Source organism: Falco naumanni, chromosome 1 (assembly GCF_017639655.2).
Source record: "Falco naumanni isolate bFalNau1 chromosome 1, bFalNau1.pat, whole genome shotgun sequence".
In the NCBI taxonomy this organism is placed as follows: Eukaryota; Metazoa; Chordata; class Aves; order Falconiformes; family Falconidae; genus Falco; species Falco naumanni.
The window spans coordinates 126,967,302-126,979,902 of record NC_054054.1 but is presented as its reverse complement, the minus strand read 5'-3'; the positions used below and the strand labels follow the sequence as shown (position 1 = coordinate 126,979,902).

General features: G+C 61.6%; 2 protein-coding genes across 9 annotated transcripts in view; one reads left to right on the top strand and one right to left on the bottom strand.

The window, feature by feature from the left end:
• Positions 1-5,088: 5,088 nt before the first annotated feature.
• Positions 5,089-7,526, bottom strand: SOCS3 (suppressor of cytokine signaling 3). The gene is made up of 2 exons (XM_040582243.1): positions 7,456-7,526; positions 5,089-6,974 (listed from the first exon to the last, which is right to left on the bottom strand). The coding sequence occupies exon 2, from the start codon at positions 6,905-6,907 to the stop codon at positions 6,278-6,280; it is 630 nt and encodes a 209-aa protein (XP_040438177.1). The 5' UTR covers positions 6,908-6,974; positions 7,456-7,526; the 3' UTR covers positions 5,089-6,277.
• Positions 7,527-8,993: 1,467 nt separating this feature from the next.
• PGS1 (phosphatidylglycerophosphate synthase 1) overlaps positions 8,994-12,601 on the top strand; it is a 34,216-nt gene continuing 30,608 nt past the window's right edge. For all 8 annotated transcript variants that reach the window (XR_005826066.1, XR_005826065.1, XM_040582238.1 and 5 more), the window contains exon 1: positions 8,994-9,708. Coding sequence is in view for 6 of the 8 variants with exons in the window: in XM_040582238.1 (XP_040438172.1) it covers positions 9,152-9,708 (557 nt within the window). In the remaining 2 variants the exon portion in view is untranslated. The remainder of the gene's footprint in view (positions 9,709-12,601) is intronic.

Sequence of the window (12,601 nt, the reverse complement as noted above, 5' to 3'; positions counted from 1 at the left end):
GGTTCCAGCTGCTGCTGCTGGGATGAAAACTTCCTCTCGGGCTGTGGAAACACACTGGGGTGGGTGTTTCCACTCTGAGCATCTGCCTCCATGTGAGCAGCAAGATCTGTGCCCTGCGCCATGGCTGGTGGCTGTAGGGCACCGGGCTGAGCCCTGGGCAGGCGCTGGAGTGGGCAGGGGCAGTGGGGTTGTGGGAGAGGCTCGTTCCTCACAGGGTCCTGGGGTGAAGGGTCTGCATCTCTCAGTGCTGGCTGGGAGGGCAGCAGGACCCCCGGCCCAGCTGATGGGTGAGGGGGAGCGATGGGCTGGTGGATGTGGCCGCTGGGTGGGGGGGCCAGGGCAGTGCAGCCTCGCAGAGCTGCTGATGGAAGAAGTGAGGAATCGGCAGCTGCTGGCTCCCTCTGAGCTGACTTTGGATCTGGCTGGAGAAGCAGCAACAGAGAGGGGTTTCCATGGGGACGTACACAGGCATCCCAAAATACACCCTGGCTAGGGCATGGGGGTCCCACTGCAGCCCTGCACTCCCTGCCTGCTCACAGCCCTGCTGGGGCGGGGAAGAGCCAGGGGCCAAGCCAGGCATGCAATGAAGGGGCTCGGGGCAGCCCCTGTGCCTCCACCAGCCACCAAGGCTCTGCCTCCTTTGTGCCAGTGGATGGGTCACCGCTGGCTGAGCTCCTGCCATGGCCAGGGATCTCATGCCACCCCACAGGGCCAGGCTGTGTGCACCTGCCCGGGGCAGAGGGGCAAGACCAGGGGATGCTGTGGGACCAGGGGACTTCCATGGGCCCCGGGGATGTCAGACTGCAGGGCTGCACATCCTTGCCCCTCCTCCAGTGCGGGCAGCCATCACTTGTCCCAAGCCTGCAGCCAGGGCAGCCGGTGCCAGCCCTGGTCTGTGCCGCAGATCCTGAGCTTGTTCTTCCCGGCAGCATGCCGGAGAGCAGATGTCTCAGTCCCTGTTCCCAGCCATCCCCCTGGCCCACAGAGGAATTGCCATGTAGGAAGCAGGTGGTGCCATTTACAGTAAGTCCCCAGCTGCTGCACAGCCCTTTCCTGCATCCTACTGGGAAACGTGGCGGTGGATGTGGGAACGTCCTGGTGTTGTAGAGCTGAGGCAGGAGGAAGTGGGCGAGGGGTGTGCTACGAGGTCGGGGTGTTCGTGCTGAGCTCCCTGCCTAGTTCTGCCACTGTGGCAGCTGTTGGTGCTGCTGCTCACTGCCACCTTCCTCGGGTGGCTGCCGAGTCCTGGGTGCAAGGACAAGAGAGGCTGGTGCGTGACCAGCCCCTCGGGTGACAGCCCAGCCAGCCCAAGGGGACACCCATCGGGTGCCCCATGGGGTGCCACCTCCCTCCCACTGAAGACTGTGGGTCATGCCTGTCCCCACGGCCAACTGGTCCCATGGGATCTCTTGGATGGGCCAGCACGGGGCCAGCGCCTGCACTGCAGCCTGCCCTGCCTGCACATCCCGCCTGCAGGGAGCCGGCAAGGCCCAGGTGGGAGAAGAGCGTTCCAAGCTGGAAGGTCCCCTCCTGGCATCGCTACTGCTCCTGTGAGGGGACGGGGCTGCTCTCCACACACTAGTGGCTGAGGAGAGGCTGCTGGTCCCAGTGTGGGACTGGGGTGCCCTCGTGAGTCTGTGCTGCTCCCCAGGGATGGCCTCTGGCTGTGCCCGGCCGGGCTTCGCCACACAGCTGGGGACCCTGCAGCAGAGCAGTGGTGCCCTGCTGGCCTTGCTGGCTGCCGTTCTGCCTGCCCCGCTGGGGCGCTCTGCCTGCCGCAATCACAGGCTGCGCTTGTTTCCTGGTTTTGGGTCTGCAGATGCTGGTACGCAGCAGAGCAGGTTTCCTGCACCCCCTGACCCCGCAGCATTCGGGTTTGCCACCCCGGCGGACACTTTCTTCTCATGCCAGTGATGCGCCAGCAGTGTGGTGGGAAGCATTGGTGGCTGCCCCGTGCCCCTGTGGGGAGGATCTGGGCAGGGCAGGGGGTTCCACAGGCAGCAGGGGAGCTGCCTGTCCCTGCCTGACAACCCTCCTGTGCCTCGGTACCTTGGTGGGCTTTCGTGTGGCCCTGTTCACTCTTGCCTTGCTCCACACAGCCACCATCGCAGTGTGGAGGAGGTGGTGGCACTGGGGACAGGCTGTGCTTACAGCTGCTGTGAGTTCTGCTGGTTTTCAGCCTGTGGCTCCCATGCTGCCTGGAGAGGTTTGTGAGCCAGAGGTCTCCCCACCTGGGAGGCAGCTGGGAATGAGCCAGATCCCACAAGCTGGCCATGCATGGGTGCACAGGGCTGCAGTCACCTAAAGGTGTAGTCACACCAGGTTTGGGTTGTTTGTGCTCAGAGCAGGTGAGCTGACCTGACCCATCCCATGCCATGCCATCCCATCCCATCTCATGCTATCCCATGCCATGTCACGCCATGCCATGCCATCCCTTCCTATTCTGTCCTGTCCCATCCTTTCCTTGCTGGTGCCAGCTCAGCCCCAGCACAGAGGAAAGCCTGTAGGTGGCTTCAGCCTCCAGCTGTGTGCTGCCTGTCCAGCGCCGGGAGGACAGGGCCCACGGCCACTGCCCGGCACAGGGTGTTGTGCCAGTGCCAGTGCCTGTGCCGACACTGGTGCCTGTGTGGTGCCTGGTCCATCCCAGTGCTGGTGTGGCACAGCAAGGAGACTCGGTGCCCTACTTAGCTGCTGGGTTACCTGGCTTGGCTCACCGTGGCTGCCTCTGTGCTCGCTGCCAGCTGGTCCTCAAGCTGCCCCAAGTCCCCCATTGGGGGTGCTAGCTGACTGCCGGAGTGCTCCTGGCCAGGCGGGTGGGAGCTGGGGCCTCAGGGTGAGCGGGGCTGCAGCACCTGCTCAGCCCCAGCTCAGTGGGCAGCCTCACTACACCTGCTTGGTGCCCGACCCCAGGAGACACGGAGTGGACGGAGCTGTGGGACAGCAGTGTCCTAGTCCCGCTCTTGTTGCCCCATTTGCTGTCCAGCTCCGGGCACCGCCATGCAACGTAAAGGTCTAACCACAGCTGAGAATGCCTTCCCCATCCAGGAAGCCTCTGTGGGGGTGAGCTCAGCTGGCCCCGGCCCCAGCCGCAGGGCAGAGGGGAACTGGCTGCCTGTGACATGCTCGATCGGCCACTTACGAAACATGGGGCCAAGTCCGCTCGGCTTTTCTGGAGAAGGCGAGAGGTTTGTGAAACCTTCAGCAGGGATTTGCCCACTGGCCGCCGCGTCACTGCTGCTGCAAGGTTGGGTTTATTCCAAGAAACCCGTGGGGCTGGCGGAGCTTCCCGGACTCTCGACTCAGCAGTGGGTTGCAGCATCGCTGCGGCCTGAGCAGGAGGGAAGAGGCCCCCGAACAGCAGCGCAGACACCCGGGGCCCTTTTGGGAAGCGGCAAACCAGAGCTGCTCCCACAGGGATGGGGGAGCTGGGCTCTGGCCGGGGGTGCTGGGCAGGGCTGCTGCAGGCACCCTGCTCTGCCCCACCGTGTGGCGCTGAAAACCCCCTCACTCTGCCAGGGGGTGCTGGGGTGCTGAGCCCCCCCAGCCCCTGGTTCTCCATCCCCTCCTGTGCCTTGTTCTGCCCTGCGAGGCTCCAGGCGCCTCCCTGGGTGCTGTGAGCGCTGCAGGGGCAATGCTCCCTGCCTGTCAGGGGCTGCTCTGCCCCGCGGTGCTGCTCCCACCCAGTTCCCTGGCATGGGGCTGGGAGTCACCGGTGCTGCCAGGAGCCCTGACGTCGGGGATGTGCCTCGGCAAGGCCTGGCGGGTGGCCACCCGCGCACATGGACATTCTTCACATAGCTCCGGCGGGTGCCTGGGCAGGCTGCACGACGCTTCCTGGCAGCCTGTGAGCCACAGCCCCAGAGAGCAGCACCAAAATAGATGCTGGGACCATGCCGTGCCTGTGGCCTGAGTGGGCACATTTGCCACCCCTCTGCTCCAGGGTGAATCCTAAGGGAAGCCTTTCCCAAGCAGCTGGGGTTCCCTGGGCCCAAGCACAGTGCATGATGCCTGGCACAATGCCTGACACAGTGTGGGGCTGGGGGTGCTGTGCTGGAGGGGCTGTGCAGCACAGGGTGCCTGGGCACAGCCTGCTCCTCGCTGCCCGGGGCTCTGTGGGGTTGCAGGCGACTGGACCTCTCCCAGGAGTTTCCCCTACTCCCCCTGAATGCAGCTCTCCAGCCAGGCACCTCATTCCCCTCCAGCCAGCCTGAACTGCAGGTTCATTCCCATGGCTGGTCCACTCTGAAGAAGGCAAGAGCAGTGGGCCAGGTGCTCCTGGGGGCTGGAAGACCCCTGGGGGAAATCCTCTCCCTCCTCCTCCTTTTGTACCCTTGGGCATCTGCTCCGGGCCTGGCTGGGGTCTGATGGGTGGGGGTCTGCACAGGACAGCCCTGGGACAGAGCTTTTGACTCTGTATTATGCAGGTGAGCAGGACCTCAGCTTCTCTGCTTAACCCTCTCTGCATTCCAGCTTAACCCCTCCTCCCGAGCCTGCTGCACCTGCAGCAGAAGCGCCACAAACCCTTTTCTACCAGTGCCTCTCAGTGTCCTGTTCGCGCAGCTCTTCACTCATCATGCACCACCTCCACCTTCCCCTCCTGAAAGTGGGCTGGGGGCAGGAGGGGCACGCTGCAGAGCATGGCATGCGTGCTGAGAGGGCTGCACTCTGAGCTATGCCACGGGCCAGTCTTGGCCACCAACTTGGCTCCTCCAGGCCCAGGGCGATGGGCCGTGTCCCACCATCCAGGGACCATTTGCAGCTGCACCATGCTCCTGAGGCCAGGAGCAGAACCCATCCCCGCAGTGCCTTGTGGCTTGGCCCAGTAAGCAACTCGCAGGGCTCAGACATACCTGAGTGCTGGGACAGTGCTTATGCACGCCGGGCTGTGAGTCACTGCGGTGGGATCACCCTGGCACAGCGAGCAGCTCCAGGAAGCCAGTGCTTATGTGGTGTAAACACTGTCCCGGCGTCGCAGCAAGGGCAGCATCCAGGGAGAGACATGTATTATGCCAGGGGTCTTGAGCAACCTCAGGGGTGCAAGGGAGAAAACAAACCAGATCTGAGGTTTTTAATTAAAAAATAGTGCTCTTTATTATAAATTATGGAAACATCTCCCTTTTGAATATAAATATAAATAATATGTGCAAAGTTTCATCTGAGTTTTGTTTTGGTTGAATTTTCAAGCATGTTTTTGCTCAGCCCTCGAGGCTGGAGGTGAAGATGGAATCTTTATAAAAGACAGTGATTCACGTTGGCCTGTAAACATCCCTTCGGTTAAAAAAGAAATAAAACTTTAAAAAGCCAGAAAAACCCAACCACTTCTCCAGGCGGACGCAGAAAAGCACTTGCAAGACGATGTGCTCCAGGGGATATTTCTGCCACGTTCCTGCAGGAATTGGTGCCCCCACAGAGCAGTGTGGCCAGGGTCTGTGGGAAGCAGCCAGGCAGAGGAGGGGTGCGACGCTCGGGGTAATGGTCCAGCAGCAGCACCAGGTCCTCAGGGTGTGCCTTGCAAACGTAGTCTTGCTGGACTTTCAGCAGTGATGGGACACGCTGTTTCCCCTCTGGCTTCATGACTTGTCACCAGACTGTTATCACTCAACGTCACCAAATGATGTGCAGTGACCCAGACCATAGGGCAGGGAGAATATTAAGGCTAAGTCCCCTGGAAAATAGCAACGAGGGGGAAAGGCAGCGACCTGGTGTGAAAGGAGCTTCCACCCACAAGGAGGCAGCAAGAGGTAAAGTACAGTACGGGCAAAAAACACTTTCCCCTTAAAACTGAGGAAAAGCGATCAGGCACTAGCTGGACTCAAGTGCTTTCCATTCTCTAGTGGTAGAAGGGGCTCTTGCCAGGACACCCCCCAGGTGTGGTCCCACCGCGGCAGCGGGGATGCGGCTGCCGGGGTGCACATCGCTCTGCGCCACGGGTGCCATCCTGGCTGCCCCAGCCCACGGGGGCTTTGCCAACGGGCTCTCCCCGGCCGTGACGGGGAGGCCTCTGCACTGGGTGCACTGTAACATCCACAGCCCGACCGGAACAGTCTCCTTCCCCATGGAGAGGGCGTGTCGCGCTTCCCCGGGGGGCCCTCCCCCAGCACCAAGGGTGCCAGGCAGTGCTGGCCGCAGCCAGAGCCCATGGTGGCTCGCCCCAGTCCCCCTCTCCCTTTGCCAGAGGGAGAGGCTTGGCGAGCCCTGTGAGTTCCCGTGCTGGTGGGGTGTTGTGCCTGTCCCCTGCTCTTGTGCTTGTAGCGTGTAATCTCGCTCCGCTGGTCCCTTAGAGAGGGGCATCGTACCGGTCCAGGAACTCCTTAATGGGAGCCGGCAGCTGAGTCATCTTCTCATAGGAGTCCAGGTGCCCGTTGACAGTCTTGCGGCAGAGGTGCTGCAGGGTGGAGACGCTGGAGGAGAGCGGGCGGCTCAACACCAAGGGGATCTTCTCGCCACCCGAGTAGATGTAGTAGGTGCGCTTGGGGTGCAGGCCCCCCCCTGGCTGCTCGGGGACTGCACAGGGTGCGGGTGGCATGTAGTGATGTACCAGCTTGAGCACGCAGTCGAAGCGGGGCACGGGCTGGCTGCTGCGAGGGTCGCTCTGCAAGGAGAAGCTGCCTCCCTCGCACTGGATGCGCAGGTTCTTGGTGCCAGACTCCGTCTTGACGCTGAGGGTGAAGAAGTGCCGCTGGTCCGAGCTGTCCCTGATGAGGAAGGTGCCGGCCGGCTCGGTGCTCAGCAGCAGGTTGGCCTCACCGCCCGTCACCGTGCTCCAGTAGAAGCCGCTCTCCTGCAGCTTGCGCACGGTGTTCACCACCAGCTGGTACTCGCTCTTGGAGCTGAACGTCTTGAGGCGCAGGCTGGTGTCGAGGGGGCGGCTCATCCCGGCGGCGGGGAACTTGCTGTGGGTGACCATGGCGCAGGGAGCCAGCTTTGCGCGCTCGGGGTGCTGCTGCCGGGAGCAGCTGCTGCTACACCATCACCTGCGGCGGAGACGGCAGTGAGCCACGGCACCCCCGGACCCCGCCTCTCCCCTCCCGGGAGCGCCGGCACCCCCGCTCCCTGGCTATTGCCCTCCTGGGGCACTGGTACCCTCGGTCCCGGGCCACCACGCTCCCGCGCGGGGCACCGGCACCCCCCGAGCCTGGCTCTCCTCTCGCCGGGCAGCACTGCCTCCGCCGGTCCCCGGCTGTCTCACTCCCTGCGGGGACACTGGCATTCCCGGCCCCCAGCTATTGCCCTCCCAGGGCACCGGTATCCCCGGCTACCACCCTCTCCAGGGAGCGCCGCACCCCCCGCTTCTCGGCTGTTGCTCTCCCGGAGCACCGGCATCATCGGCTATCCCACTCCCCGGGGAGCACCGGCATCCCCGGTGCCGGGCTACCCCTCCCGGTGGGACATCCCGGTCCCGCTTCCCGCTCTCGGCGTCCTGTCCCGTCCCTCCCGCCGCGGGCAGCGCCGTACCTGGGGCGCGGGTGCCGGAGCCGGTCTCGGCGGCGGCAGTGGGGCCAGTGCACGGGGGCGGGCGGGCGGCGGAGCTGCCGGGGCCGCCCGGGGAGGCTTCTTATAGCGGGCGCAGAGCCCGCCCTCGGGTTCCTGGAACTGCGCGGCTTCTTGTAACGCTCCCCGGCGCCCTGCCGCCGCCCCGCCCGGCCCGGCCCGCCGCCAGCCACCGCCGGCCCATTCCGGGCAGCGCGGCCGCCCCCTCCCGCTCCCCTTCACGCTCTTTCCTTCTAAGAAGAGGAGAGTCCCGGCCGGCCCGGCCGTGCCCCCCCCCACCCCCCACCCGCCCTCCCCGCCGGGAGAACCGGCTTCGGCTTGGCTGGGCTGCCCCGAGCCGGGCTGCGGGCCCCCCCCCGGCAGAAGGGCTGCAGCCCCCGGGGCCGCGGGACACTCGCATCGGGGTGGGAGTGCTGCCGGTGGGTGGCCACCGCGGAGGGCGGCAGCTGGGGAGCGGGAGTGCCCCGGGAGGTCACTGCAAAGCTGCCCCTGCCTCTGCTGGCGGGCACCCGGACCCCATCCAGGCAGAAGCACGGGCTTGCCCCGACGGGGTGGCTTGGGCCCGGCTGGCAGGGTGCACCAGAAGGGGGCTGCCGCGATATGCAGTGGGGCAGCGGGTTCAGCATCCTCATGTCATGGGCCTTTATTTCGAGTACAACATGCCAGGCTGCTGCCAGCATCTTTGGAGCCCTGCTCCCGGGCAGCCATGACCCATGAGGGTGGCAAGGGACAGTGGTGGCAGTGGCTCCAGCGGTGCCTGTGGCCGGCAGCTGGGGACCGCACTGGCTCTGGGAGCAATGGGATGGTCCATGCGCTTGGGGCTTTGGCACCGGGCATGGCAGAGGGCAGGGCCCGAGGCGCCTGTCTGCAGAGCCGTTGCATGTTGGTGGGCAGCTGCCGCAAGGTCGAGAAGCCGAGGCCCTCCTTCCCCTGGCTGGGTGCCCTCCAGGCGGGTGCGGGCTCTGTCCCGCGGGGATTTCCTCATCCCTTTGCCCTGCCTTGGGTCTGGCAGCTGGAGCTGGCAGCCACGGTGCCAGTGCCCTGGGAGTGCAGCGTGTCTGGCCTAGCTGAATGGGCAGAGATGGGGGACCGGGGCCCCCCTTCGCCACCTGGTTTCTCTGCATTTTCGTTTGGCAATTGTTAAGTTTCAACCTCAAAAACAAACCACACTTTGTCAGTGGATTTTATTTTAAATAGTTTAATTTGCCCTGGAGGAGCTGCCACCGCCGCTGCTGCCTCTGCCAGTCAGGAATAAACACCAGAAGAGCAGTTCTGGGAAGTGAGGCTGCGGTGAACCAGCTGGTCTGAAATGCAAACGAGCTCTGGAGCTCTGCCTGAGGCAGGAGTGGTAAAACCCGGGGGAAGGGACGGGGAGGGAGGCTCCGGCCGGGGGGCGGCGGCTTCGTGCCCACCCCCCCACCCCCCCCCACCCCCCCCCCCCCCCATCCCCCCGCAGCGGGACGGGCTTCCCGCAGCCGGGGCTGGGCGGCAGCACTGGGGCTCCGCCTCGCCCTGCCCGGTGCGGGAAGCCACGGGGACACGGCGGGGACCCTGTAGCTGTAGTCCCCGGGCCGGGGGAGAGGCTGCCGGGCCAGCGAATACCGGTTCCGCCGCGGGAAGGAGCCGTGCCCTTCCCGGTGGGAGTCGGCCGGGGCCGGGGATGAGGCGAGGGAGTCGCGGGGGGGCTGACGCTGCCGGGACGACGGTCAGGTTCGCGGGGCTCGGGCAGCGCCTTCCCCAGCGAGGACGTCCCACGTGGGCGTGGGGAGACCCTGGCCAGCGAGCCCCCCCAGCCCTCCCCCGCGCCCCCCCTGGCAGCGCCCTTTGCCTTGGGAGCCCCCTCGACACGATGGGGACCGGCAGCCGCGGCGAAGCACGGCGGCCTGGGCGCGGCGGACACGGCGCTGGGCCGGTGGCCGCGCCGGGGCACCCCGGCAGCAGCGGCCTCGGGCCGGGTCGGGCCGCCTCGCTAGAGGGTCCCGGCCAGGGGACGGCCGCGGGCGGCCCGGAAGCGGAAGCGCGGGGCGGGCGCGTTGCCGTGGCAGCGGCCGGAAGCGGAATACCCACAGGACTGATGGCGGCGGCGGCGGCGGCGGGGGGCGCGGCCCTGTGGCGGCGGCTCTCGGCCTGGCTGCCCCGGGGCCGCCTGGGCCTGGCCGCGCTACTCGGCCGCCTCTCCGACCGCCTGTCCCGCGGCCGCGACCGCCGTGCCCGCAGGTAAGAGCCGCGCCGAGCCCAGCCCGGGCCTCCCGGCGCGGCGGGCGCTCCCGCGGCTGCGGCCGGGCCGCGGCGGGCGGGAGGCCGCGACCGCCTCCGCTGTCGGCCTTGCGTTATCCGGAAAGGCCCGGGCGCGAAGCGCGCTGTTCCCTCGCTCGTCGCTTCTCCTTTCTGGGCGCGGTGCTGCCCGGGGGGGCTCTGCTCCCTCTGTGTCCGACCAGCCCCGTTGAAAAGGCAGCTGAGGCGCGGGAAGCGCTGTCCCTGCCGGTAAGGGACCCCTCGGCTTACCCCGGGCCCGGCGGTTTCGCAGAAGCAGTTGCCATTTTCCACAGTGAATCAGCTGCGGAAGAGGCTGGTCAGGGTTGCGGCTCATCCTGCTCCTGAAGCTTGCGTTAGGCTGGCGCTCTGCTCTAGCTGTCTGTTTGCCCATGGGACAAGAGGTGGACTTGATCGCTGCCTTTTTTTTTTTTTTTTTTTTTTTAATTTACTTTAGTCTTTCTTTCAGGTGCTGAACGATGTTATGCATTTGCTAGGCATCGCTTTCCACCTCAGCTATGGCAGGTGCCGGTCAGCTGCCAGAGTGGCATTGGCGGGGTTTTGGGTGTTAGGCAGAACCCACCCCAATGGGGGACCGTCCATGGATGGTGAGATCCCCCCCCCACTCCCCATCAGAAGAGAGATGAGAACAGTTCTCAGTCCCATCTGTGCTGGGACTGCGTCTGGCATGAGAGAGGTGTGGGGGGAAGAGGGCTGTGCTTTCCTGAGGCAGTCACCATTAACGCTGGAGCAGGTGAATGATCAAACTGTGTGCAGAGGGTGTTTTCACCCTCGTTTTAAACGAATCTGAGTGGGCTGTTGCAGGAAGGAACGGGCCTTCATTCCTCTTCCTGACATCCCCCTTGGGCAGCTGCACAGTGAGGCACAGCGAGTGGGATCCAGGAGCTGACTCTGAAAATTGCTCAAACTCCCCTTCCTTTCTGTCCTTCCCCGAGGTGCAGAAAGGATGGGGAATGCGCAGCTGCAGGGGGGTGGATCTGCCCTTCTTGATGCCAGACCAGGCCTGTGCTGTGCCAAAGGGAATGCACAGCTGCAGCCTCGGACTGTGGTTCCTCCAGTCAGTCGTTCCGTAGCCATGCTCCCCTGAACAGCTTCTCCTCTCCTGATTTTTGCCACTGCGCTACTGCCTTAATTTCGCTGGTGCTGCTACTTTTTTGGGGCTGTGCGATCAGGCGTGCAGTTCTGCTAAAGACAAAACATTGAAACTGGAGATGATTATCTTTCTGTAGATCCGTGTCCTGGTCGGAACTGTGTCGGAAGTGATTAAACAAAATGCTTCAAAGGAGTCTTCAAAACCAAGTTTTTCCCCCCTGGTCTTTAGGCATCACTTTACATTGTACTTGGTAAGAGAGCACTGGAAGGATTCTGTGTTTTGTTTTAGCTAGTACAGTGCCTCATACAATCTTCTGTATGAGTTAAACTTATTTTTGTGAAGGTGGCATCTCTTGTATCATGGCATGCCTTCACTCTCCTTTTCCCTCTGGATGGTAGATGTGCTGTTGTTTCAGAGCTCTGCGTTAGCCCATGTTCTGCTGCATGTTCTGGCTTAAGGCAAGGAAATTATTTTCAAAACTTCTCATTTGTCAGTGTTTTTAGCATAGGTAAATTACTAGACTGAGCCCTGGAAAGACCAGCAATCTGTAATCCCCCTGTGTGGGTGACGTATGCGTGGGTGAAAGGACGGCACTGTATCCTGCAGTTTCACTTCGCCTCTGGTTCTGCAGATGAGGTTTTACAGTGAGTAAGAGTGTTTCAGCTCCATCATGAGCATCATGAGTTTGTGGACCAAAACCACAAGTTTTAAAAATAGAACAACAAAAAAAATCCCTTGTTTATATTTAGGGTCAACTTTTTTATGCAGAAAAGATTTGAGGTAGTTCCTTCTAGTTCTTTTTTCTCTTTCTGGTTAATTTGATGACGTGGAGTACATGAGAAGGATCTCCCACCCCCCCTTCTGTTTCTCTGAAAGCTGGTTTGTCAAAGTATGGAATTTTGATGATTTCTTCGTAATGTTACATGGTTTCTGATTGTTGTGTGTGCACAGTTGAAAGGATTCTGTTGTGCTTGGGTACTCGCTTGAGCTATTTTCGGTTACTGGTGGGTAGAAGCTGCTGCTTCGATAGGTGATTGCTGTGCCATTGTTAATGTTATTTGGAGCAAAATACTGATTTATTTGATAATTATAAAAACCTTAGGCTATCAACACTAAATAAGCTCTGAAAGTTCAGTATTGAATTAAAAGATCAAACAGTGTAGATACACTGTAAATTGCATAGGCAATAAAAAATCCAGAGTATAGAAATTGTGGATATCAATACAAGCATAGAATTGATCTGAAGGCTCAAACCAAATAGCACTGATGATGCAGATTGGTTTTGCTCCCTCAGCAGCACCAGGAAAGAACTGCTTGAATAGCACCTAGTCTAATCCATAAGCCTGAAACATTCAACCACATAGAGTGAGGATGCAGTTTAACTTGCAGTTTTCATGCTCTGCCAGAAAGTGGTTTCTTGGAATCATGTTTCTGGAAAGTGGCTTCTCGGCCACTGTACTGGCTTCTGGAGGTATAATTGGCCAGGATTGACCAATGGAACAAATATGGAAAATACTTATCTCCTCCTGCTGATAAATTGTTACCATAAAATGCGTAAAATTTACCACTGTTCCTTCACTGGGACTAATTCCAGAGAATGTAATTTGTAATCTGCAGGGCTAGGTTGCAGCCCCGACTTTGTTATTGCTCTGCAGGCCGTATACGTTGTTGTTTTTTAAAAAAGTATTTTTGGGTGCTAGTCTGAATTCACATAGCTCGATCTTCCTTGTTCTGTTTTGCTAT

Bases quoted from the DNA above. Each gene is read 5' to 3' on its own strand.
- SOCS3 (XM_040582243.1), bottom strand. From the start codon at position 6,907: ATGGTCACCCACAGCAAGTTCCCCGCCGCCGGGATGAGCCGCCCCCTC.